The 27,325-nt window shown below is 38.5% G+C and overlaps 2 protein-coding genes across 2 annotated transcripts; both read right to left on the minus strand.

The window, feature by feature from the left end:
- Window positions 1-28: 28 nt before the first annotated feature.
- LOC145491857 (transmembrane protein 218-like) lies at window positions 29-8,353 on the minus strand. The gene is made up of 3 exons (XM_081471140.1): window positions 7,869-8,353; window positions 7,544-7,652; window positions 29-3,485 (listed from the first exon to the last, which is right to left on the minus strand). The coding sequence occupies exons 1-3, from the start codon at window positions 7,973-7,975 to the stop codon at window positions 3,336-3,338; spliced, it is 366 nt and encodes a 121-aa protein (XP_081327266.1). The 5' UTR covers window positions 7,976-8,353; the 3' UTR covers window positions 29-3,335.
- Window positions 8,354-8,735: 382 nt separating this feature from the next.
- On the minus strand, window positions 8,736-27,316 carry LOC145491828 (nicastrin-like). The gene is made up of 20 exons (XM_081471104.1): window positions 27,161-27,316; window positions 26,687-26,785; window positions 25,288-25,411; window positions 24,362-24,453; window positions 23,971-24,009; window positions 23,662-23,720; window positions 22,935-23,018; window positions 22,391-22,523; window positions 21,652-21,743; window positions 21,137-21,247; window positions 20,540-20,590; window positions 20,267-20,344; window positions 18,465-18,611; window positions 16,863-17,035; window positions 15,814-15,907; window positions 15,113-15,211; window positions 14,832-14,928; window positions 13,519-13,801; window positions 11,977-12,028; window positions 8,736-10,830 (listed from the first exon to the last, which is right to left on the minus strand). Exons 1-20 carry the CDS (start codon window positions 27,216-27,218, stop codon window positions 10,705-10,707), a joined length of 2,091 nt encoding a protein of 696 aa, XP_081327230.1. The 5' UTR covers window positions 27,219-27,316; the 3' UTR covers window positions 8,736-10,704.
- Between the last annotated feature and the right edge of the window lie 9 nt (window positions 27,317-27,325).

Raw genomic sequence — 27,325 nt, forward strand, 5'->3', positions numbered from 1 at the left:
TAAATTTTCCGAAAATTCAAACTGTGGTATAAACTTACTTGTTAATTCCTGGGGTCTCAAACTTGGCCATTTTGGTATTTTTGATTTGCTCTTTCCATTTCTGGCATTCTTTAAGTTATAGCCCATAATACAAAAAATTTTTAGGAAAAATTTGGTCACGTGACCCCAGCTGCAAAGGGCCTATTGCCAAGGAGACCGGTAAGCGAAAACGTGAGCCTGTCAAGGCGGCAGGATATTGAGTCGTGCGTAGTTTGATGGCTATGCAGAAAAAGTCTCAGATCTTTCAGCTTGATTTTCCTGTAATCCGGTTCCGTCAGTGATATTTTTTTGACCATATTAGGATGTAGCCGAATGTTGTCGGTATATCGCATGAACCAATCAGAACACTATTTTCTTTGCGACGTCACGAGGTTTCCAATATTTGTTCAGCTCTCCAGGGTGCAGAACCTCGTTGGGCGATTAGTTTGGTAAGTAATTTGCCTAACATTCTGCTTTTTGAGGCATATACAGCTTGGATTTGTTGTGATTGAATCATACCATTGTTAAAGCTTAACAAGACCCGAGTTGTTTTCTGGAGTGAATGCGAGTGTTGTTTATTTGATTCACAGTAACGTTCAGGATTTGTTCACCATCTGTTCGCCAAATTATTTATCCATATTGGGATCAACAGCTGTGAAATGTGCAGTTCCAGAAAATACCTACACTCCCCTCTGCCAATGGAAGGGATTAGAATTTCTTAGAGGTGGGGGATCTGTTAGGCTCAAGTACCAGTCACTGTGTGAGGAAAGGAATGTAGACCAGACTTGAGAGAGCACCGGAAATCCAGGCCAAAGGCCAAAATATTTAAAGAAATGTATGACACTTTACTGGAATTTGCAGGGGGAATCTTGGAAAAACTCCCTTCTGCAGGGGAGGTATGGATATTTTCTGGAACTACACAGTGCTGCTGATGTTATCTTATCAACATGAGGTAAATAACTACTCTTAAAAATGTTGTCAATTTATAGTAATGTTTATTTCCACCACTGATTACACCTTCTGATCCTACAAAAGGAATTACAGGTTAATGGGATCAAGTGAAAAATGCAATCCTGGAGAGGTTAACACTGTTCCATTGTATGAGATCTTATTTTCTTAGCAGTCCTAAATGTATTCTACTAAACTCTACTTAAGGTGGCTCAAAACAGTTTTCTGGGTTTTTTTTGTTTTTTTTTTTTGTGAGACTCATAGAACTAGGTGTGATTTTTCAGGCTTGGAACTGTACTGTTTTGAATGGCTGTGCTATTTATTGCGGGTAACTCTCCACTGTACTTTTCATTGTGATTAAGTAATGAATTAAGGTTGCACTGTTCTGTTGCATAGCAACAAACTTGACCCACTTTTTACCATCAATTGCATCTATCTTAAAAACTAAGTTGGTAACCTCATATTTTTTTCCAAAAATCTTTTTATTACCCACAGAAGAAGAAACATGGAAAATTTCAAAAATCTATGTGGCATAGATTTTGCTTAAGGTGGCTCCATAGGGTAATCATTTATGGCGTTGCGTGCGCAAGTGTTATGTTTTGAATGTCGTTTTTGCATTCGTATTTACACCCAGTCCCCTCAAACTAACTACATGTAATAAGCAATGATTAAATAGTGTTTTACTATCATCTCTGTTAAAATTATTGGTTTTAGTCTTCGATTAGAAATGCCCAAAACATTATGTTTTTTACTTTTTTATGGCTTTACTTGCGATTTTCTTGAATTTCCTTTGGTGAAATCTTCCAAAATTTTCACAGCATATTGCTTCCTGCGGGACACGAATTTTAAACACGAAAAAAGTAGGGTTTGTAAAGCCAGGTTTTTCGATTTTTGTAAATTTACATCTTTTACCACTGCAAAAAAACTGGTCTTATAGATTTCCCTCAAAAACGAGCTCTGACTAAAGTAAAATATTTACTACAAATCTGCCAAGTTTTACAGAATTTCACTGAAGGAAACGCGAGAAAATTCACTGTCAGTTTTGCTTGTTGCGCTCATGTTGATGTAATAAAATATCGAAAAACACTGATGTTTTACTTCGAGCACACGCAGATTACTTGAGCTTTTGTCCTCAGCGCGCGTGCAATCGTAAAACTATAGGGGGCCATCTTAAATTAGAAAAACTGGAAATGTCTAAGTTGGAGGAATTCAACTCCAGACTTTTTTTTTTTACAATTTCAAACATGCATTCTTCTTTTGGTGTTGAATAATTTTGTTACATTAAAAAAGTAGTGTCACCAGATCAGTTTTTGAGATATTAGCTTTGTGGATAAGGAATTTTTCTCGCATGTACTACGTGCAAATTAAAATCTCGACTTGCAAGATTGCCCCTTGTGCATGTATGAATATGGTCCGCTGATCAGTAAAGCCCACAATTCCACAAGAATAGTGTTTTCTGTTTTGCTGTTGTCACTAATAGCATAAGCAGTGGAAGAGGAGTACCATAAACACTCAAAGGTGAGACTGGCCAAGTAGAAAGAACAAGATTGATAGCCGGTGTGATTGATCGCAACATCAACATCTCAATTTTCATTCATGTTCTAGTACAGTGGTTAAAAAGAATGATTTTCCTTTGAAATTGCCTGAAGGATGGATGTTTTTGAAGATAAAAATAACAGCTATTTTTGTGTTATCAGTTACTGACAACACATAAAGCTTACTAAACTTGGCAGAAAGAAAGTTTTACGAAGTAGACTTCACACCGCCGTGTTTGTTTTCATTTTTGTAAACTTTAAATCTTGCGTGCTATCTTGCGACCTTTTGGGTGATCGTGTGATGCCTCGCGCTGAAGTGTGCACTACAGCCCAGGTGTCTCACAGAACCATTACTGTTTTGGGCCACCTTAAATCAAGACTAAGAATCTAACGTTTCTACACAAATGATACATCAAATTTTTGAGACACCCAGAGGGTCTGAGTTTTTTGAGTCTGTGGTCGGAGTTTTCAAAGTCTGATTTTCGACACATCCCTTTGTGTCTTACTTTCCAAGCAGTTCTTGAAAATCACCGGAGAAAAGAAAACTTTACTTGTGCTGATGCCTACTCCAAAGAGGTCTTGAGATGCAAAAGGTGAATTTGTCCACCATCACTAGTTCTTGCTCAGGAGAACTAGATTGTTCTCAGCTGCTAAAATCAACTTTTAGTTATGTCCACTTCTTGACACAGCTTGAAATACTTAGAGAGCCTTTTTTACTTTTATGGCACGCTGGATTGGCACCCTGGAATGAGTGGGCCCAATTTATCCATGGACCAACAACTCATGATATTGGATGTTCATGGGTTGCAAACCTATGATTCTATGATGCACTGACTAGAAAGCATAGGTTTTCCTGGAAGTTAGAGCAGGTGAATAAACAGGTTCCATCCAGTGTTGCACAAGGAAAACAAAGGCAACAGCAGCAAATATGCAGATAAACACAAACAAAACTGTCTTGGGAATGATCAGTCCATCAACTTCGATCTATAGGAAAATGAACAAAATAAATTTCTTTAGTAAGATGAAACAAAACCAAATGCATTTAAACCAGATGTAGTCAATCAATAAAAATCAATATCGGAAATCAATCGATTCAATCGATATCAATTGCCAGTTGCTATTAATTATGCTCCCTCGTCATAGGTCTGCAGTGCGTGCAGAGAGCCTTATGGTCCCTCATCATAGGCCTGCAATGCGTGCAGAGAGCTTTATAATATATGCTCCCTCATCATAGGTCTGCAGTGTGTGCAGAGAGCCTTATGGTCCCTCATCATAGGCCTGCAATGCGTGCAGAGAGCTTTATTGAAGGGGTGAGTGCAAAACCATGCTAAGTGACGATTTGGGTGAAAAAAAAAATTTTCGCGAAAGGGCTTGAATTTTTGCATGTGGTCTTCAATGTAATAGAAAAACGCAGCCCCGTATTTTTGTCACTGGTTTTTGCTTCGTTTTCGAGTTATAACATATGCAAAAATACTTGGCTTTTCCTAGCCATGTCTTTAGGAGTTTATTTGTTGAACAGCAAACAGGCAGACTGTTTATAGTGTATGGAGTCAAAATCAAATCTCACAGCATATATAGAGCGGAAATCTGGGAACAGATTGTTTACGTCGGGTATTGTGACATGAGCACAACACGTCAATCGATCGAGAGTCAAACGAAATTCATCGAACAAAAAAGAGATGTGCCGCATTAGAGCTCTGTCAACTAATATCTTAAGCATTGTTTTAAAGTACCTTGTGTTCCTGCCTGGTGGTTGAGAGACATCATAAAGTCTCGATAAACCCGTAAGTCATCAGCACGTTTGAAAGAATCAAAATGTGTTCTGAAACTTCGAAGGCAGCTGATATACTGTAATCGTGTTATCGGCGTTCGAAGTCAGATCGAGCCAGGCAGCAAAGTCCAAGAGCAGTTCTTGCCCAAAAAAAATACCCTCTGGTGAGTCGTGGCCCATTTGCCAAGCGTTGCTAGCGTCAAAGTTTGGAAAGCGAGAACTGGTTTTAGACTTATAAAATTTGTCTTGTATTGACCGCCATGTTCTCCTGCGCACGAGGTGTAAAGACCCTTCCCGGCATGCATTGCGATCACGTTCTGTGGACGTTTCTTGAACTGGTAACTAGATTGTTTAAACATAAGAATGGCCAACAAGTAGCGATCGATTGTAACATAGATCTGTGATCCAGGTTGCGTTGATTTTATTTCAAATCGGCATGATTTGTAGTGTTTTGAGCTTCTGGGATCAGCGGACATGCAGATGTATGGAGACCCGTACGTTGCGGAGAAGGGTTAATCTGTTTATCTGTCAGCCCTATTTATAGCGCGTTTTCACGTGAAATCAACATCATTGAGCTTATAAGTTGCGTGAAATTACCATTTTGCTGTTTTCTAAGTGAAACTAGCATCCTTGCTGTCAAGCGTTACCGTGAAATCAACATTTTAACCTATTTAGACCTGAAATTAACATCATTGAGCTTATGCGCTGCGTGACATTGACATTTTGCTGGTTTCTAAGTGAAACCAACATCCTTGCCGTCACACGTTAACGTGAAATCAACATTTTAACCTATTTAGACCTGAAATCAACATCATTGAGCTTATGCGCTGCGTGAAATTGACATTTTGTTGGTTTCTAAGTGAAATCAACCTCCTTGCCGTCACGCGTTAACGTCAAATCAATATTTTAACCTATTTAGACCTGAAATCAACATCATTGAGCTTATGCGTTGTGTGAAATTGACATTTTGCTTGTTTCTAAGAGAAATCAACCTCCTTGCTGTCACGCGTTAACGTGAAATCAACATTTAAACCTTTTTTGACCTAAAATCAACATTTTTGAGCTTATACGTTGCGTGAAATTCACATTTTACTGCTTTCTAAGTGAAATCAAAGTCCTTGCGGACGCGGCTTGCTGATCCTTTGTTATGATAAACCGAGGCGAGACTTCAACTTATAACAAAGGCTTGGCTTGACTATTATAACAAAGGATCAGCTCTGTTTATCATAACAAAGGCCCTCGGCGGGAAAAGGGCGCTAGGTATTTTACTCAAAAGTGAACTTTGTCGAAAACGCTCCAAATTTCGCATGCAGTTTTGTTTAGGTATGTTTAACAATGTCCCGCATTTTTTCCACTAAGCTTCGCTTCGTTTTTGAGATATTGCGTATGCAGAAAAACCACTCGGTTTTCCTAGCGGCGTCTTTATAAACGAAGCAAAAACCAGTGACAAAAATACAGGACCACGTTTTTCTATTACATTGAAGACCACATGCAAGAATTCAAGCCCTTTCGCGAAAATTTTTTTTTCACCCAAATCGTCACTTAGCATGGTTTTGCACTCACCCCTTCAATTGATATTGCCAATCGATAACAATCGATAACTCACAGAAAAATTTCTTTATTGATTGCTATCGATTGGCAAAAATCAATAACAATCGATAATTCCTGTCTTCAGGAATATTGATTGTTATCGATTTTAAAAAAATCGACAATAAACATCCGGACTACAGTTGAACCTGCGGTTGTGACCACCTCTTGTAAGCCACCATCTCTCCTCAGCAGCCAGTTTTCCAAAATACCAAAAGCTTCTAAGTCAAATCACTGTATTTGGAACCTCTTGTAAGCGAACACCTCTTGTAAGTGACCGCCACCACTTTTAGAGCTAAAAGTTTGGAATGTTCTTTGCTTTTTACCTCCTGTAAGCGACCACTTGACAGAGGAAATTGGATAATAAAATGTATCAACATTAGCTCATTCCAGGTAGTAGAAGAGACAGAAATTTCTCAATGGGAAGTACCGGATTTGAATTGGATTTTTCACATGAACAAAACATTTAAAACATGACTAAGTCTCTGCAGTTACCATATGCTAATGAGACAAAATTTTGACCCAATATGGTCTAAGCTCTTGTAAGCGACCACTTCCCGTAAGCAACCACCTAGACTTGACATTCTGGGTGGTCGCTTCCAGGAGGTTCGACTGTATTCAAAATTGGCTTTGTTATTGTGTAAAATAATACCTGGAACAACATGAGAAGCTCATCTTCGGCATGCTAGCTAGATTATATTTTCCTTTTGGCCTACTCCTGAGGTCTATTCTTACGTTTGTTTCCAAATGCAAATAATTGACATCACTAGAACACTGACTGTTGTTTATTTTGTTTCATCATAATCCATGCTGATGCTACAATGAGACTGGAGCTCGAGGGTTTTATGCTGCTACTCTAGCTTCTTCCAGTGTCATAAACTAGCAAAGAAAGACGCAAAGCCCAAATTGTTTCTGCCAGTTATTTCTGTTCTTGTTATTTTGCCAATGATTGTAAAAGATACACAGGCTATGTTAAATTGGCTCAATAAAACCATTATAGACAAATTTTGTCAAACACTTTATCAGTGTAACTTGTAAAAGGACAAATATAATTTCTGATAACAATCGATAATAATCAATACCAATTGATGAATCAATCGTTATCGATTACTATTGGCAATCGATAACAATCGATAATTCGCAACTTTTTTTCTTTATTGATTTTCATTGATTGCTATCAGCAATCAATATCAATCTTCAATTGATATTGATTGTTATCGATTAATATTGGTTATTATACATTGAACTCACTATCTCTTTTCTGATTGGTCGAAAGTGTACGAAGAATTTTTGAAATCAGCGCCTGTGATGTCATCTCTGCAGATTATACAATAATCATGTCAAGGACACTCAAGGTCATGGGTAATCATGTCAAGTTTGCACGCTTTGTGTTGCTTGCTGTCAGTGAAGAAGCAAAAACATGACTTCATTTTTTTTTCATTCAATGTATAATAAAAAACAAATTATTATTAGATTCGGTTTTTGTGATATCCAGAATAATCAGGGTCTCAGTAAGGGTTATCAGCCTCAGCCTTCGGCTTCAGCTGATAACCTCTACCTCGACCTTGATTATTCTGGATATCACAAAAACCTCATCCAATAATTGTTTATTATCGGTTTATTGATTGACTACGCCCTGGATTTAAAGGCATGGGTGAAAATTACGATTTAGAGGTTTGCTCACCTTTTTAGCTGTGGATCCTGCTAATTCCTCCTCCACTGTTTTTCTTGGCCAGAAGATCAAAATTAATGTGAGGAGAACAAGCAGAAAAAATATTCCTACCACTGCGTTTCTACAAAAATAAATAAGAAAATAAACACAGTTTTTATGAACTGATAAAATGAGCTACAAATTTTGACAACAATTATGGGGTTCAAAACCAGAAAACACGAATTTCATACATATCTCCTACGCAATCGAACACGCTGTCTTTATGGTGTCTTGAACAAACATAAGCTTACAAGTGGAACGAAATAATTATCGAACTGCAGTCTATCAAGGTACTTACTTCAAAGGTCCTGAGGTTCTTGACAAGGCTACGCATCCTATAATGCCTAAAGTCCAAAATATCAACACCAGTAACACACCAAGTCCCATTCCCGCCACCAAAGTCATATTCTATATTAATCAAAACTCCAAACGTTCTTCTGTTTACGACAGAGTCGCCAAGTTAAATTTTGCCGCCATATTGGATTTCGAAGATGCGTCATGTAGGGTTCTTAAAATGTCTTGAACGAACTTTGGCCTGCCCCAGTGTTATATTTGCGGGACGCTTTCTACGCAGGCTAAACCCAACCCATCTTGGATTTCGAAAACAAATTGACTTTTAAAGAAGCAAGGGGGTGGGGGTTTCAAGTCAAGGAGATCATAATACAGTCAAACCTCTCTACAACGGCCACCTTGGGGACAAATGAAAGTGGCCGTTACAGAGAGGTGGCCGTTATGGGGAGGTACGGGTGTGATATGACACCTGTTTTTTTAATTGGAAGGGGGGGGGGGGGGGGAAGTAAATCATTTTATTCAAGAAAAATGCTGACTGTAGTATAGAAATACACAATCAAAATACATCGATCAAACGGAAACAGAGACCAACAACGCGCGGAACAGATCAAGTTTCATGACCATTTACAATATAACACAGGGTTTGGCAAACACTATTTGTCAGTCGTTGATAAACTGCCCGTTTTGGAGAGGTTATTTTGGTGTTTTGGGGCGCACTTAAGTGGCCGTTGCCGTTGTGGAGAGGTGGCCGTTGTAGAAAGATTAAAATAAGAGTGCATGTATGGACCGTCCACCGGGACGTAAATGAGGGGCTGTTGTAGTGAGGTGGCCGTTAGTGGAGGTTTAACTGTATCAGAAAAAAAACTTTCTTCCCGTTTATGAAAGAAAACGTTTAATGTTCCTTACAGAGTGACATGCCTTGAACAACATTTAGCAATGTAAAGCAATTATTTTAAAGCGTAAAACTTTGATATAATGAATATGTTTCGTTTTTTATATATATGTAAACACAGAAAATGTTCAGCATTCTAACTGTTTAATATATTGAATATCGAATGGAATGAAAAAAAAAATGAAACCGGGAGATTTCGTTATATCAAAGTTCCACTCCTATTGTAAGCAAATTTCACACAATGGTTGACCTGCGGTTTTGGTCGCACTTACAAGTGGCTTTTAGCAGCTGAAGTGAAATATCTACAATAGTAGCTGGCATTTAAGTTTTAACGATAAAAAACTAATAAACGCAAAAATCGAAAATATACGTCGATACAAAATAACAAAGAAGCTAGTTATTTACAACCGATTAAGAAGTATAAACTTCTCTTTAAATAGCAATCTAGTGCGGTTTTTAATTGAGTCTCGTAGAACTAGGACTAGGACCTTACCAATTACTTACCAATTAGACATAATTAGACGAATTTCAAACCGTAGTAAAACCAAAACCAAAGTAATTGTCTATTACTTTCGACACTCAATTGAAAACCGCTCTATCACAAATAATCATTTAATTGAACAATTATTCATTGCAAGGGCAAAGACCTTGAAAGCTTTATTGTTTCGTAAAATTCTCCTTGCGCTTTCTATAATTTTGTGGTACTTTAATTTCTGAAAATTTGGCTACATCAAGACAATATACCCTAACTGATGACTCTAAATTCTAATCATCCTTCTGCTGGACATTGTATTGAAGTTGTAAGGAGAATTCAATTGGGTATCAGCATTAGGGCTGGTTGGCAGCTGACAGGACAGTCACGTATTGGAAGAAAGATTTTCCCGCCCTTTTCCCCACAGGGGGTCCCAAAGGAATTGACGAGGACGATGATGATAATGATAATTGTGATAGTTTCTATTCCAGTGAATCTCCACGTCTAGCTTAGAAGTCTTATCATTTGTTAACCATCGCATACTTTGTAAATAAGCAGTGACGGGTACGTTGGCTTAAAATATTTTTTACTAGCCCAAGCCTAAGGTTTCTTTGTTCTGGTAATATTTTTATGCTTTTTTGGAGCCCCACTTCAAGCATCACTTCTGGAATCCGAAGAACAAAGATGAGGGATGTTAGGTCTAAAAAACTAACCTTCTTAAATAGAAAAATAGATAATTACCTCCTATAAGCCACCGGATTCGAATAAAGTTTGATTTTTTTTTTCTCCAGTTCATTCCCAAGGTCTGATCTCTTTTGCTTTCTCCAAAATATCAGTTAACTTTGATTCTCACTTCACAACTAACTTCTACTATTTCTGGGAGAAAGCAAAAGAGAAATCGAAAGCGAGGAGCAGAACATTTTATTGTTAAAAAGAGGCAACTTTATGAATTTAACGGTAACAACAAGGAAAAAAGCTTGACCATCTTGAGAACTCTGACGTCAGCCTTTCATCTAACATCACGTTGCTTAGCAACCCCTTTTACAACTAACTGCGGGCTCAGGTCCAACTCAGACACAAGATTGTCTAATGATAAGGTAATTTTTCGTCCGGACTTATCAGGCAATAAATTCCATATTTTCACTTGCCAGCTGATGCAGCGCAATAGCTTTGTTAACGATTCTCTCCAACATTCCCAAGTGTTCTCGACACGTTTTCTTTCTCCATTTAGTTCTTGTAACGAAACCTTTCACATCTGCCTGCACCATGTGCGTCATAGCCTCGACCTCTGATACTTGTCAATACGAGATTAGCTTCAACCTCTCATTACTATTTCCCATACATTTCCTTATGTCTCCTTAGAAGAATCTAATTGATCAGCTCGATTCTTATAACATGCTTACTCAATTTTGGCAAAGTGTTTAACCGTGAGGAGGATTTTCAAACTGGTCATCGTCGAGCCAGGATGGAGTGGAAGGTTTAACCGTGAAGGTCAGAACTGAGAGGATCGGTGGGTGTGAAGATCAGGTCGGCCTTCTTGTTTATGAAGTACACAAGTACAAATGATACGAAGGTGATTATCAGTCCTGCACCTAGTGTTACACCCTGAAAACAGCAAGCAAAATGTAAGGTACGATGATAACTTTTAGAGCCTGGTCTACACGAGCGATTTTTATGAGACAAATACAATTGATCGTGTAGATGGTACAGCAACCATTTGTCAACCGTTCAAAGTTTAGTGCGCCAGTGATGACTTGGGACAGCAGAGATACGCAGAAACATGGCAGGGCTGCTTGGTCGCCCTCAAATAAAAAGATATGGCGCTTACGAACACATTTGCCATATTTTATGTGACGAGCCGTTCATACGAGCAATTTTTCGTATGTATCAACTTTTATACCAAGCCATAGAAAATACATCCAATCAGAATGCAGGAAAGCCGTTGTATATTCGAAAATGCTACACCCAACCTTCCCATCATGCTCCGCGTGTATGTCACATTGATTGTGTTGGCCACTGTATTTTCTATGGCATGGTATAAAATAGTTATTCAACGCTTTCTCGTGGTATACCATGGATTATACAATAATTTAATGAATGCGCGCACTCTGATTGATCGATCGGCTATGCTTTATTGTGCCAGTAAACTCATGGAAATTTCGCGTGTCCTCTGAATTATTACATAAAAGCAATAGACTACAAGTTTCTATGGTTTAGAGGCATGATAAACCACTTGGGATGTTGGAAGAACACTCCAAGAATTCGTAAATCACAAGCCGCAGGCGAGTGATTTACGAATTCTTCTCGTGTTCTTCCAACATTCCGCGTGGTTTATCAGGCTATAAACCATAAAAACTTGTGGTCTATTACTTAAACATCCAACTTGTCACTTGTATTTTCTGGTATACACAGTAAAAGCTTGTGTGTGTACCGGGTAAATACCAGTGACTCGTGGGATATTTCATGATATACCACTCGAAAGCATTGCATAACAAGTATTTGTGAAATAAAAGCTAACACGCTAGGTTTTCAGTGAATATATTTACCACATAAAAATTGCCCAGTTTTCCTCGTCGACACGAGCAAATAAGAATTCTCACATAAAATTTGACACATAAAAATTGCCTGTGTAGACCACTCAGGCTTACATGTAAAGGAGCGCTCGTCTCTGCTCGACTTTTTGAACAAATGAGACATTTCAGTGAAATAATAAGTTTTTTAAAAATACAAATACAAAAAAATTTAACCTACCTGCAGTTCAGGACTTGCAACAAGGAAGACTCGAACTGCAAGATCGCCCCATCTATATTTTAAATGGAACAAAACTAATATCAGAATGCTTGGAAAATTAGTCCAAAACTAACTTTTGTTAAGGTTGTTAGACCTTGATCAGAATATGAGCTAATATGTGTCCAACAGAGTTTCACACACAGATAAAACCGTACAGCATAATAAACAATAAGACATGAAAGTGTTTCTAAGTACCTTTAATTTGTTCCATGCACAAACGTGTAAGTTACAACAACCTTCTAGAACATACTAATTATCACGACACGAAACTACTACTCAACAGTTTTCACTTCAATGGTCCAACAAACACTAGGGTTTCAGACTCGGACTTGTATAACGTAATAAACAGTACCACATGAAAGTACTGCTCAATAGCGTTCATTTGAATGGTCACGCACTAGGGTTTCATACACAGACTTAAAAGTTAGAACCACGTTATACAGCATAATAAACAGTACCACATGAAAGTACTGCTCAATAGCGTTCATTTGAATGGTCACGCACTAGGGTTTCATACACAGACTTAAAAGTTAGAACCACGTTATACAGCATAATAAACAGTACCACATGAAAGTACTGCTCAATAGCGTTCATTTGAATGGTCACGCACTAGGGTTTCATACACAGACTTAAAAGTTAGAACCACGTTATACAGCATAATAAACAGTACCACATGAAAGTACTGCTCAATAGCGTTCATTTGAATGGTCACGCACTAGGGTTTCATACACAGACTTAAAAGTTAGAACCACGTTATACAGCATAATAAACAGTACCACATGAAAGTACTGCTCAATAGCGTTCATTTGAATGGTCACGCACTAGGGTTTCATACACAGACTTAAAAGTTAGAACCACGTTATACAGCATAATAAACAGTACCACATGAAAGTACTGCTCAATAGCTTTCATTTGAATGGTCACACACTAGGGCTTCATACTCAGACTTCAAAGGTATGTGCAAAAACTAACGGCTGAGATGGTCTATAAGTCCTTAAATGGCCTCGCACCCAATTATTTGTCCTCGAAATTCATTCAGCGAAGTGATGTGATTACTTTTTACAATTTGCGCGATTCTGATAATAAGCTTGCTATTCCCTTACCACGTACTAACCATTACAAAAATAGCTTTGGCTATAGTGGTGCAGTCCTCTGGAACACTTTACCCTCAGCTGCTAGGCAAGCAACATCTCTGACTAATTTCCGACGATTGTTAACCAATTCCGACACGGCATTCACGTAAAACAGGCTTTAATTTAGTTTACTTTTCTTTAATAGTTAGCCATATTTTTAGATTATAGAAGATTAATCTGTATACACAGTCTTTCGTAATAAGTTGTAGCTCTTATATTAAATTGTTAATGCCTGATGTATTTACCGTGTTTTTAAATAAAGATGATGATGATGATACAGGGACGGCGGAACGTATTTTGAATGCCCCCCCAGCCCCCCCCCGGCTCTGCCGTCCCTGTCACCTTGTTCAGCACAATAAGCAGTACTTACGTGCTTTCAGCCCATGTCGAATATTCAGTTGAATCGTACTGTTCCAAGAGAAATGCTGGAGACACAGCGGGTGACAGGAAAACAGAACCTTTCACACAAATGCCTTGCAGATCCTTTCCTAGTATTGTAGCACTAGCAACACCCGCAGAACCGGAACAATCTTCGCTCTTGGGAAAGTGATAACCAGTGAAATACAATAGAACGCGATAAATGGTTTGTGTCAAAGCGTTGCTTGTACCGTTGACGCTTACGTAACGTGAAAACGGTTTTAAACTGTTGGACGCTGGAATAGAAAAATTCATTGTTAAACTACACGTTTATCAAAACTTTCCATCTTTTTTTTTTTTGTGAACGTGTGTTTTCGATAGCGCCACTACCATATTAACTCAATTACGTACCAAAGCTCTTTGTATTTTTAGTGTTTTGGTTGTGGCGCATTTTCGGGAGGGGAGGGGGGGAGGGAGGGTGCCCGTGACGTCGCTTATTTGAGGGCTACGCTCTATGAAAAATCAAAACCTTTATAAACAATAAGTATGGGTTATTGACCAAGTGTGAGGTCAAGATGGCTGGATATTGACCAAGTTCTTTTTTTGCGTGTTTATGGACCTCGACTCCGTCTCGGTCCATAAACTCGCAAAAAAAGAACGAGGCCAATATCTAGCCATCTTGACCGAACAAGCTTGGTCAATAAAGGATTTATTATATGGCTTTCGGGGAAATTTTTCTTGTGGGACACGGCGGGTAGTCCCGAGCGGGCAAGATAGCTCCATCTTGCCCGCTTGGGTAGCCAATAACAGCGCAGGATTTGATTCATCTTGCCCGCTCACGGAGCTAGCCATATAATAACAAGCGAATACTAACAACCAAATAAAGCCACTTGGAACTGAAAAGCATTGTTGTCCAGGAGAATAAATTTCAGGTATATACTGAGTTGTCCCATACTTGATTTTAAATTGGACTCCTTCAACAGTTCAGTCTGATAATGCCTCGGAGCACATGCGGCGCTTATTCGAGGGAGACGCTCTTTAATACTCTTTGCTCTCTTAGGCGGCGCTCAATCACACCCAGGCGGTGCTTAATCGCTGACACAGGCGGCCCTTAATCGAGTAAACATGACAATACATGTTTGTGAAAATTTGCAGTGAAACCATTGCGGCGACGGCATATTTTCCCACCAGAAAGTAACTCTTTGACACGAGAGCGCACTCTTTTACTAGGGGAAGTGGTATACCTGTCTAACATTTATCATACGGAACCGATCTGATTGTGCTGATTAGACATATGTGGGCTTTCTGGTTATCATCAGTACTTACTTGTGTTAAATTTACCCCATGTCTTATTGCTATCAGAAACTTCATGATATAGAGGGCAATTGGAGCGGTTGAACAGGCAGTAAACAAGGTGACCAACCTATTGGAAAAGAAAAAAAACAAATAAATAAATACACAGTCTTCTTCATAGCCGTTACTTAAATTGTCACGCAACGCTTCTCCCCATGTGAGCCTAAATAAGGGCTGCGAAGTTCTAAGAGTGCTGCTTGTTACAATGGCTTGTCACGCAATGAATGGTTGTTTCTCAGTTGCGTGACACTCACCAGTGCGTCATCTGCCTTGATATCATCCTTAGGAGGGTCTCCATCATTGGCGAGCGTGTATAGAGCTGTAGCTACTGTTGAGGAGATTTTGGTGAGTTTCTGTAAGAGACAAATAACTTTGATCAATAGGCAGGTTAATTCTACTACCAACCTATCGACAGAAGAGGTAGAGATTCTGTGAGATGAAGTGTCTTGAAGTGTGGTTATTCCTCCTACAGTAGATGGGGTGCTCATTTACCAGAAGTCAATTCCCCTCGCCAGGTTATTTTCTGTCTATAAGCCTTTAATACTAATTTCAGACACCTATTATACTTCTGGGTAGAAAGAAGTTCTGTGAGAGCTATGTGTCTTGCAAAAGAACACAACACAGGGATCCCAGCAGGGGGCCTTTGTTCCAAACTCTCAATCCAGGGTCCAACACTGTAATCATCTAGCAATCACATCTCCTACACCTAACAAATTCAGTGGTAAACAACACACTTTTGACTACGGATGTCCCTACATCACATGACATATCTCGGACTGAGACAAGCTGATGGCACAACTTTCATAGAGCTCTTATTATTTCTGTTAGACAGTAAGAATGAGATTTCAACTCTTCTGCCAAATGAAATTAGATCTGGCTGAGGGCAAATTGTTATGGTTTCTAGTTCTGTGTTTAAGCAACAAATAAATGTGTTTTACGAGAACAGAAGGAATACCTTTGTAAATTCTGTGATAAGGTAAACTGTGTCTTTCTCCTTAGAGTAATTTCCTCCCACTTGGTAAAGATCATCAAAACGACTATTGTAAAATCTGAACGGAAAAAATCAATATGTTAACTTCTCTAGTGCCTTCGTTTAATATGACAAAATTAATCTGAATGCCAGTTGCCTTGGAATTGTCTCATAAATAGAGGAGGCTTATGAATATATCAGGCCACCAGACTATTAAAATGTTACTCTTTATACAATCAGTAATAAAAAGTACTTTCTACAGTACCAGTTTCAGACGTGTTGTAGCTTTTTCTCACCGATAATAGGGAGCTTTAGCAATGATGACGGTGACTTGTAAAAAATGGATTTAAATTTTACCTTTGAATGTCGCAAGTATGTAGATCTGTCCAGTGCCTATCAATCTAAAACCTTGCTCAGTCTAAATATACAGTGACGGTGTTCAATTCCAAAGGAAGATATGAAAAATTAGCCATTGCAGTGAACTCACGTTCTCCAAAATACATAGACCTTGGTCATTTCACGTTGTTGTCTTGCAGAGGATGGGTAAGAAATGTACCTAAATTTAAAACGCTTGCGCAGAGCCATTGTTCACCTCATTAAACCTTTTGTTTGATGACGTTCTCGTTGTCGTCGCCGTTGCCATTGTGGTTTGCTAAGGCTCCCAAATGACGGAGGTAGCGACAGAAATGGCCTCTTGCCATGATGTTACAAATTGTTTTGGAACCAATGAAAATTGTTTTTGATATGTGCAGTAACTGAGGCACTACAAATAGTTTCACCTGCTGGGTTTTACATATTATTGTGTCTGGATATAGGGGACCTGGATCTGGCCAGACAGAGTTAGAATGGAATCCCGAGTTTTTTGAACCTCCAAAGGAAATGAAAATTGGTTTGTTGACAAATCAGGTAGTTTGAGAAATCGGGGGTAAAATTACAGTGTTCAACTGAGGGGAGGAAATGGCTTTTGGTTCAAGTTATTAGAAGGTTAGAAAAAAACAAGGGTTCAAGAAATCAGACGATGTTATGTTTCTTACTTGTTGTTATACTTATTTTCATGGTCTGTTAAAACAATTCCAGGGATTTTGTCGTTTGACTTCAAGAATCTCTGGAAAGAAGCAGGGGGCAATGGCAGTCGCAGCTCAGGTTCCTTGATACCCACGTTGTATTTATTTCCTGCTTCTTTAAGAATAGCTAGCATTTCTTTAACCTGAAAAACATAAAATAAATAAATATGTCAGTCACTCCAGATATTAGAGAAAGCTATTGTCCTGCAAGCTCACGGACACAAGTTACTGTCAGAAAATCATTAATTAATTAAAGTGTTAGATTCCATTGAAGAAGGACGAGTTTGCCTATGAATTCTAAAGGTCTCTGAAGAGTCTCTCGGCCGAGACGAAACGCCGCGTCAGACTGAAAAAAAAGTCTGCATGCGAACCAAGTGGCCCATCAGGCCGGAGCTTATCCCGGTTTCTGTAGCATGAAGCGACTAGGAGTATTTCTACTCCCCCCTGGATGGGATGCTAGTCCATCGCAGGGTTACCCCCAGCATTAAGATCGCCGGTACCCATTTATACACCTGGGTGGAGAGAGGCACTGTGAGAGTAAAGTGTCTTGCCCAAGAACACAACACAATGTCCCCGGCCAGGGCTCGAACCTGGACCGCTCGATCCGGAGACGAGCGCACTAACCATGGGGCCACCGCGCCTCCCTCTCCCACGTTAGACTAGCCACGAACATTTCACAAGTATTTGACATGTCTACATGGAAGACTTCCATTGATCATACTTGCCGCAAGAGTGGAAATACAAAAATAATGATCTGCTGCCTCTAAGCAGTTAAGTATATATATCATATTAGATGTTTTGGTGTGTAGTATCGCTGTATATTTTTACAAGTTGTGCCGTATTTTGACGAGCCCGTAGGGCAAGTCAAAATACAAACAACGATTAAAAATATATAGAGGATATTACACGGTGGCGAGAAGATATGAATTTTATGTTCGAGTGGCAAGAACTAGATCTCACGAGTGACATATTGTTTTTGCCACGAGAACATAAAATTTATATCTTCGAGCTAACGCGTAATGTTCTTTTTATTATATAGACATGCTGATGCGCCATTTTTGACGATTTTCCGAAGATTTCCGAAGGTTTTCAAAAATTGTTCCGAAGGCCAGACGAACGTTTCCGAGCATTTTCCGAACATTTGAGAACATTTTCCGAAGATTGCCGAAGACGACCGAAGATCCGAGGATGTTTCAATCATACACCAACAAATTCAAGTGTAGTTAAAGATACAAAACAGAAATGTTGTCAAACATGATATCTTTACATGTGAGGATAACATATCGTTTTTATCAATTTGTTACCACTCGGTATACCACTGACTTTTGTATAATAAATAGCGATACTACACACCAAAACATCTAATAAGAAATTTATTATCCAACAGCTGTAGTCAATAAATTTATCAGTGAAAGAGCAAGGGTGTGACAGTTTTGTGTGGGCGCGCCGACCTGTATGGCAAACAGGTTTCTACTGTACAAATAACTACAATATCGCTGTATATTTGTACTGTTATTTGGACGGTATTCGCAGCAGTTAGAAAATAATATTTTTTTACTGTTTATAAGGTACCTTAGTATCAGTGAGTGGAGTGTTCTTCCTGGAGACTGGATCAGAATGTGCCCACAATTGAAGCGCATCCTCTACAAGGCCCACTTGATTAAGTTCCAGGAAATATTTGATATTGCTCGTATTCAAATGAACCTCTTTCCCGTCAACCTTTAAAAACAAAACAAACCACTTGGCATATTTTTAAGTTTGGTATCACATACGACACAAACATTCATACATAACCAGAATTAACCTTGTGTTTGTAGTAGCATCTTACACTGTTTGCATGGATACTTGTGTTTGTGCTTATGCTGCCAATCGCTAGTTGAAGGCAAAATGCGACTTTCTTTCAATGAATCCACACCAGTCAAATTGGTGTACATCAGCAACCTCGCGTTAACACGGTCACCTTATAACTACTGCCACATTCTGAAATCCCAACCTGTTTAATCCTTCACAATTTTACCCTGTTTATATGGCCATTCAAACCAGCTACATTTCATCTTTCCATTGTTAATATGCACACTGATTCAAGTTTAAATTTTTTAAGCGATGACGTATTGTGTGACGTCATCGCTTTATGCTGGCATCCATGCATTCCTTTGGATAGTGATTTTGCATAGTTTGTCGCGCTTATGTCCGTGCGCTTATGTCGCGCACTTTTAATCCCCCTGTGGAAGCGAAATGCACTCTGGGAGTTCCTTTGCTGCTTTCCTTTGCTGTTTGTAGGTTCAGCGGAGTGCTCTTAATTGGAGCTTTTAAAAGAAGATTTGGGGGTGGATTTTGGTTTAAACAGTATCGGATAAATTTGCGTTCACGGGCAAACTCATAATAAGAACATCCTCCATATATACAACTTTAGATAGACAAGTAAGTCGTACAGGCGATAGGTGAAGGCTTTGCGGCCTTCCTTTACTGTTTGTAGGATCAGCAGACTGCTTTTAATCGATATGACAAGTATACAGTTAAAACAACAAATTAATTTCCGGTGAGGTAATTAGTGTTGCCAAATATTTTTGAAGATAATAAGGTGTCGATTTCAGAGAGAGTAACATTTCCTTGCGGGTTTCCTTTGCGGTTTTGCTTTGCTGTTTGTAGGATCAGCGGAGTGCTTTTAAATTCAGCTTTTAAACGAAGATTTGGGGGTGGATTTTGGTTTATACAGTGTCGGATAAATTTGCGCTCACGGGCAAACTCATAATAACATATCCTCGATACATACAATTTTAGATAGACAAGCGGGTCGCACACGCGATATGACAAGTCAAGAGAAAATGATTTTCTCTTGGACAAGTATATGGTTAAAACAACAAATTAATTTCTGGTGAGGTAATTAGCTTTGCCAAATATCTTTAAAGATAATAAGGTGTTGATTTCACAGAGAGGAACTTTTCAGCGGAGTGCTTTTTATTTGGTTTGGTACATTTCGCTGACCCCTAGCACATGGACTAACAAGATGGACCTGGTACATGAACTACTTGAATGAACCACCAATGGACTACCCTAAATGTAAACCCCTAAACTTTCTAACCCAGAAGTTTAAGAATCAGTTTGTCTGCTCATGTTCCAATCTTCTAAGAACAATTTTTAAACGTCATCGCTTCTGGATACATTGCGTGCCGTTTATTTAAAACTGTATCTGCATTTCGGATGTCTATTAAACAACAGTTGTTTAGAAGCGCAATTGTGATGTATCTTTTAAGACATCACTAAATTTAGACCCGCCATCAGGTTTGTCCCTACCCCGTTAATATAGCCAGATTTTCATGGCCCTTTGGTGACCGTATCAATAGGCGTCCACTGTAATTTGATTTATTTTTTACCTTCCATGGATCACTGGGAAATGTGCCACTGTCCATGTCGTAAACCATTCGTGATGAACCAATGTAATCCCAGCTTTCCTGAGCATAGTAATATGAAAAATAAAAATCAAGGTACAGTACTGCAGACAAGCCTCCATTAATGGTCACCTCTCTACAACGGCACCTTTTTTTGCCCCAGCAGATGGTCCATACATTCAATCTTATTTTAACTTCTCTACAACAGCCACCTCTCCATATCAGTAACGCCAGGTTTTTCAGTTAACATGTGCTCACCCCTTGAAAAAATGTAAACATGATGGGATCCTTGGGTGCTGATACTGAGCCCTGAAAGAAAAGAACAAAAGCTTTTGTTAAGCATAAGCAACTCGCACTGTATGCCTTTAACTCTAGCTCCTGAAGAATGAGGCATCTAGAAGTAATGGTATTTCTTCCTAGACAAAGATGCTAGTCTACTGCAACTAACCAAAGGTTTCAATAAGGTTTTCGGCAGGTTGGCAATTAGTTGTCACAAGCATTCAAATCTTTTTGAACTGAACCTCTTAAGAAAAAAAAAACTAAATGAAGAAGTTTGGAACAGTGGGGCAATATTATTCTCACAGCCACTCCATTTACTATTTCTTTAATGAAGCCCTTGAGTAACCCTGGCCATTAGAATTTTTCCAGGCAGCATCAAAAACCTGCCAGCAGCCATTTAAATATATATTTTGGGGCTATCAAGAAAGCATTTGAAAAGCATCCACTTCAACACACTCTGACTGCCTTGTCAATTTTTGCCATTGACATTTTCCTGGAAGGTTCACAATTTTGGATTTAGAAAATGAAACATTTGCAGTTTCCTACTAGCAGATCTGCAAATCTGAAGTAACCTACATTTCTTTTCGCAGCACCAAGTGCTTTGGCTGCTGCTAGTGCTACTATTATCCCTGTGCCATCATTCTCTACTCCTGGAGCTAAATCATGAAAAAATGAACTGGAATCCAGCTGCAAACAGAGGAGGAGAAAAACCAAAATTAGCAGCTAACAGTCCTGAGGATATAACCAGCAAAAAATATTGTACCAGTGGTAGTTAAAAGGCTTGTCAGAAGCCATTTGGACAAAATCTTGTGGACGGAATGACACCACGAAAACGCAGCCTGGCTGCTGAGTACTGTTCAAAATGTCAAATTTTGGGCTTCTTTGGAGACGAATTTCATAAAGAAAACCTTCACTTTAGAGGCTGAAACTTTGGTGAGTGGCCAAACTTAGTGTGAGGTTTTGATTAGCGTTCACATAAAACATTTTTTGGAGTGACCGTCACAATCAAAGATATGTATGAAGTTTAATTGGAATTTCCAGAGGGGTGGGGGTGTTAATTATTTAGGACTTTGTATTGTTTGTTGTATTACCTTAGTAGCTAGCATCACAACCTCTTTGTTCTTCTTAATTGGATACAATGTTCCCCACACATTCATGTCTCCAAGTGGCTGACAGAACTCATCTGCAGTACAAAATAACATTATCATTTGATCAAACCTCTTACTGCAAAGAGTAGTGGCTTGATGGTTATCACACTGGATCTCAGATCATAAGATCAAGTTTGACCACTGGCTGGACTCACTGCGTTGTGTTCCAGGGCAAGCGACTTTACTCTGACAATAACTTACAGGTGTAGTCTCTCCTCCCAGGTACAAGGTACCGACAACCTGATAGGGAAGGCAACCTAGCAAAGTGCAGGGGGTAACTTAACAGTGGACTAGCACACCACCTAGAGGGGTTAAGATATACACCAACCATATGGCCTCTATGTATCCTTTAATGGGTCACTCACAAAATGGGAGAATTTGTAAACACACAGTCTTGAAGCACATGTAGTTATTATTGTATCAGTAAATAAAACTTGTAATGAACAAGAGCTAGTGTTTCGAATCATCGAATAGTACCACAGGATCTCTTCAAAGGAGCTATATCATGGTTTGTGTGTCGTAGAAAGTTAAGACTAAATTTTTCAAATTCATCATTTGCAATCTGTGTTAATTTTCTCCATCCTTAAACATCCTTGCTCCTTTGTGGTTTATTTCAGTAATTTTGTATGTGGCCAAAATAAATGAAAATAGCATGACTGAGCTCCTTTAAAGCAAAACTTACTGCCAATAGGGTTGGGCATATTTGTCTTTCTGATACAGGTCGGAGTGTCTTTAGCAGCATACATAAAGTCCTTCAGCTGTGCAGCGCACAGTGGATAGTCAGAATTTCCTTGTTTGTTGTATTTACTGTAACACTAAAATCAAAGGTGGTGCATGTTAATAATAAAAAAAAAGATCGAAGGGGGGGGGGGGGGGGGGACTGATATGGGATCCTGGAATGATAGAGTACGGTTAGTGGCTGAGGGGGGTGGGTTGTGTGAATGTTATTCTTTTTAAGAACCCCCTAAAAAGTGGGGGAAAAATAAACTGGTTTGAAACATTTAACCTAGATTGAAACAAATTAACCTTGGTTGCAATCATTCTGACATAAAATACATTTTAGACTACAACATATCACATCAACATCAGTGACACACTTGGCTATTGCCTTGTGTGCCACTTTTTTGTTCCTACCACATTTTGAGGTCATCTGTGATCTGTTCCTGAACAGACTCAAGGCAACATGGAATCTATTTCTAACTAGAGTTTTTGAATCTATGACTTACTTGGTTAAGAAGATATTCCACCTCATTCTCATCCTCTAGAGCAAAAATGGGAATATCATAATACTTGAATGACATCCCACTTCCCTGCAAAGAAGAAATCAAAACTGTTGGATATGTTATGATTCAATTTTCACTTCTGCTTAAATAAATCTTTTTTTTTATTTAACAAGTTCAATTTTTGTCAGAAGGGAAGGTCACTTTTTGTCAAAAGGGACCAATAAGACCAACAAATACTGGAAAATTCTCAATACCATTAACTGTAGTAAGCAAATTTACAAAATCAATAAAAACATTCTGGAAAAAAATGTCAAAACTCTTTTATCATATACTGGTAATTTGCGAGTTTCTAACTTGCACTTTACCACGGCATCATGCTCTTGATTTATATAACACTTGAGCAATCTTCAACATATTTAGAACCAAAGCCAAGTACAATATTGGCAGAAGTGAATGAAAGCAAACAAAAATCACATCAGTGTAGAGGTTTCATTAAGGGCTGGGCACCAGGCAAATTGACAAGTTGTGAGGACAATTTTGCCAACCTGGTTTGACCATCTGGAGGAAAGTTTTTATTTATTAGAGGTTTGGTTGATTTAGTTTTGCCTGCCTGTGAAAACCAGTTGCCCTTCTGCTGAAAATGTTAATGAAACCCCTGCGGCAGTGAGCACATGAATAAAGAATCACTAAGAAAACCTAATAAAAGGTATTAAGAATGTTCTTGACTTACACCCTCATTCCATTTTAGCTCTTTACAGTCTTTATATACTTCATTGTTACTGTAAACCCCTGAAATACGATAACAACATATAGTGAGACCATCAAATTCCATGAAAGAAGAAATCTAATTTTCAAGAAGACAGGTGGATGAGAATAAAGATTGAACAATGATTTTGAAGCTCCTCTTGCAATCACTATTGCATTGTCCCTCAGTGACCAATCTCATCAACTGGTCCACACTCAGACACATTTTTCATAATTCTTTTCCCTCTTATAACTTGCTAAGAATCTTCATGCAGTTGATATTAATATAACTTACCAAAATTATCATTAGGGCATGCATAGTCAGGAGAATACACTGCAAGAATAACAGATTAAAGTACTAATATTAATAATCTTATATCCTACAAGTGACACCACTCTCAGGACAAGTGCAAGATAAGAATACTAATCAATATCAGAATTGGGCTTTTAAACAACTGCATTTGTCATACAACTCCAGAGCAAGGCAACTGCACTTTGATAGCACAAATTTCAAATATTGTCCATGCATTCTTCCCCACCAGAAATTCTCTTATTAGTTGCAAAATTTATAAAATATAAATGAAATGGAGAGAGGCTCTGTGACAGTCAAGTGTCTGGTACTAGAACACAAGACAAGAACACTGACCAGGGCAGGCCAACACAAAGGCCTATTTAGCATTAAATACCTTCAGGAGTGTATCGGTGTTTTCCTGATGGAACAGCTATGACCAGAGCTCCACTAATCTTTTTATTTTCTATCAGCGGATTAAGCATCTTACTAAAAAAAGATGAACATCAAGGCATGGTCAGTTGACATGCACAAGAAAATGCATCAGAATAGCATAACTGTGCATGCACATGAGTACAGGATGTGTGAACACATTTAAATGATTTGTATTGTGTAATTACTCAAATGAAAGGTATAAACAGACCACCTGTACACATAACGACTACATACAGTCGAACCCCCACCAACGGCCACCTCTCTACAACAGCCACTTTTTTTGTTCCGGTGGACAGTCCATAATTCACTCTTATTTTAACCTCTCTATATATGGCCACCTCTCCACAATGGCAACAGCCACTGCAGTGCGTCCCAACTGCCATAATAACCTCATGACAACAGCCACTTAATCAACGTCTGACAAACGATGTATACCAAAACCAATATTTTGTATGGTGAAAGGTTACAAAACTTGATCATTCTGTACCATGCATCATTGGTCTGCTCTTTCTGTTTAGTTTCAGTTTCATTGATATACTCTGATTGTGTTACATACTTATATGCTACAATAAGCATTTTTTAAAAAATTAGAAATGTTGCATCCCCCAAAACAAACAAGTATTATATTACACCCCTATCTACCCACAATGGCCACCTCTTTACAACGGCCACTTTCCTCTGTCCACACAGTGGCGGTTGTAGAGAGGTTCAATTGTATAAACTTTCCAATTAGCAAATTGAACCTGCTAATAACCAATTAATTTTGAGAACTTTGCTATAGAACTGATAAACACCAGTGTTGTAACTTTGTTTTGTACGTAAAACACTAGCCTGCCAAAATAAGATGTGGACACAAGTCTGGAAAAACCCTAATTAACTAATACTTACAGATCAAACTGGTCTGATCTGAACAAAGCAATGTAAGGGTGATGTTTCCCTTCCTGAATTATCCATTCCACATCACTTATATTTTCAATGAAGTGAAGTACTCCAACATGGCCATTCATACTAGCTGTGGAAATAAAAACAGACACAATTATAAGGACAGGTCTACTTGTGGGAATTAACAGAAATCTCTCTTCACAACCCAGTTCTTCCCCTGCTTGAGAGACAAGAATGCAAGGGCCATGGGAGGGGAGAGGGAGGGGCAGGTGCAGAAGGGGTCTATAGAGAGTGAGGGATGTGAATGTAGGAAGTGGGATAAATTCCAAAAGTGACAGAAACCAGATGAAATTTCAAAGAAAATTACAAATTAATATTTAAGAAAGCATGCACTGTGTCTTTATCGAGTTTTAGTATAAATCTACTAGCATTCTATCATGAATGCCATTCTCTGATTGGCTATGCCACTCACTATCTATTCTGTGATAGATAGTGAGTAGCATAGCAGTGTGCGCTTGTTAACAAAATGACAACTGCTCCTTGGTGTTTTCGAAGTGTCTGTGAAGAGGATTTAGACAAAGTTTTGAACGACTGGTAGATTTATACTAAAAAAATTTCTAGATTATTCGCTCTCAATTTCTATGCATCCATCAACTATCATGCAATAGAAATATCGAGCTCATAATCTAATTGTTTTTTTAGTATAAATGTATTAGTGTTCTATCACGAATGCCATTCTCTAATTGGCTACGCTACTCACTATCTATTCTGTGATAGATAGTGAGTAGCATAGCAGTGTGCAGTCATTAACAGAATGACGGCCACTTCTTTGCGTTTTCGAGGTGTCTGTGAAGAGTATTTAGATAAAGTTTTGAACGACTAGTAGATTTATACTGAAACAATTTATTAGGGTTAGGGTTAGGGTTAGGATTATTCACTCTCAATTTCTATGCATGATAGTTACCTCGGGCTATGCCCTCATCAACTATCACGTGATAGAAATCTCGAGCTCATAGCCTAATAATTGCTTAATAGAAACAGGGGGTAGAAGTTTGGGAGAACCAGAAATGCTGTGATCATCAAAATGCCAATTCTCTTTGCTTGCACCATCGTTATGTCAACAGTTCATGCTAGTTTTGAGTTTCTATCGAGTTAAAGAAACACCATTTTAAACCAATCAGTGGACATATTTTCTTTGGGCTATTTTCTAAAATAGAATAGAATAGAAAAAGTATAGGGTGAGAAGTCCAGACACCCCTTGGCCCTGATAACGGTGTGAGCCTTCGATCTACTCGTGTTTAGAAACTAAGCTCAAACAAACTTCTTTGACAGACCTATTTATTGTTCAATAACATGATTGATTCGCTCAGTAGGCTGAGATATAGACGGACTCAAAGTCACTTACAAGTACATCCAATCTGATGTGTTGCATTAGTCAGTATCACACACGGACGTATCTCTCTTAAGTCCTCATAAATTTTCTGGGCGACCTTATCTCCGGTTGCTGCAAAACACAATGCAAAAATTAACTTAACATCCACATTTATTGAGTCATGTCAGCAGAAACTATATGCAGTTATAACGCAAACTTTAACCTTGTGCATATAAAACAGATCAAAACAAAAAAGAGACTTCAAATTATGGAAAACACCATACTTTTATCATTAAGTGTAAAGCATTATAGCAGATATACCAAAAAATTCGAAAATCCTAAGCTAAAACACAAATTTTGCTCCGTTTCATTAGTGAAAAAGTATGCCCAATTTACCCAGCTATTTGACAATCCTGCTGCAATTAATAATGATATAGAAATCATATGAGATTAATAACGTGAGTCTCATACGATATATGAATATTTATGCGTTAAAACATATCTTACCAGCATACAAAAGTGCAAGAAATAAGGAGAATATCTGAACTGCCGGTTTGGTCGCCATCTTTGATGTACATATTCCCAGAAGGCCTTTGGATCATACATTTCTCTGAGATCATTTCCGGTTTCTTTGCTGTTTCCGGTAAAGTCCAGACTTATATCATTTCGCCC

Source organism: Orbicella franksi, chromosome 7, assembly GCF_964199315.1.
Source record: "Orbicella franksi chromosome 7, jaOrbFran1.1, whole genome shotgun sequence".
Classification (NCBI taxonomy): domain Eukaryota; kingdom Metazoa; phylum Cnidaria; class Anthozoa; order Scleractinia; family Merulinidae; genus Orbicella; species Orbicella franksi.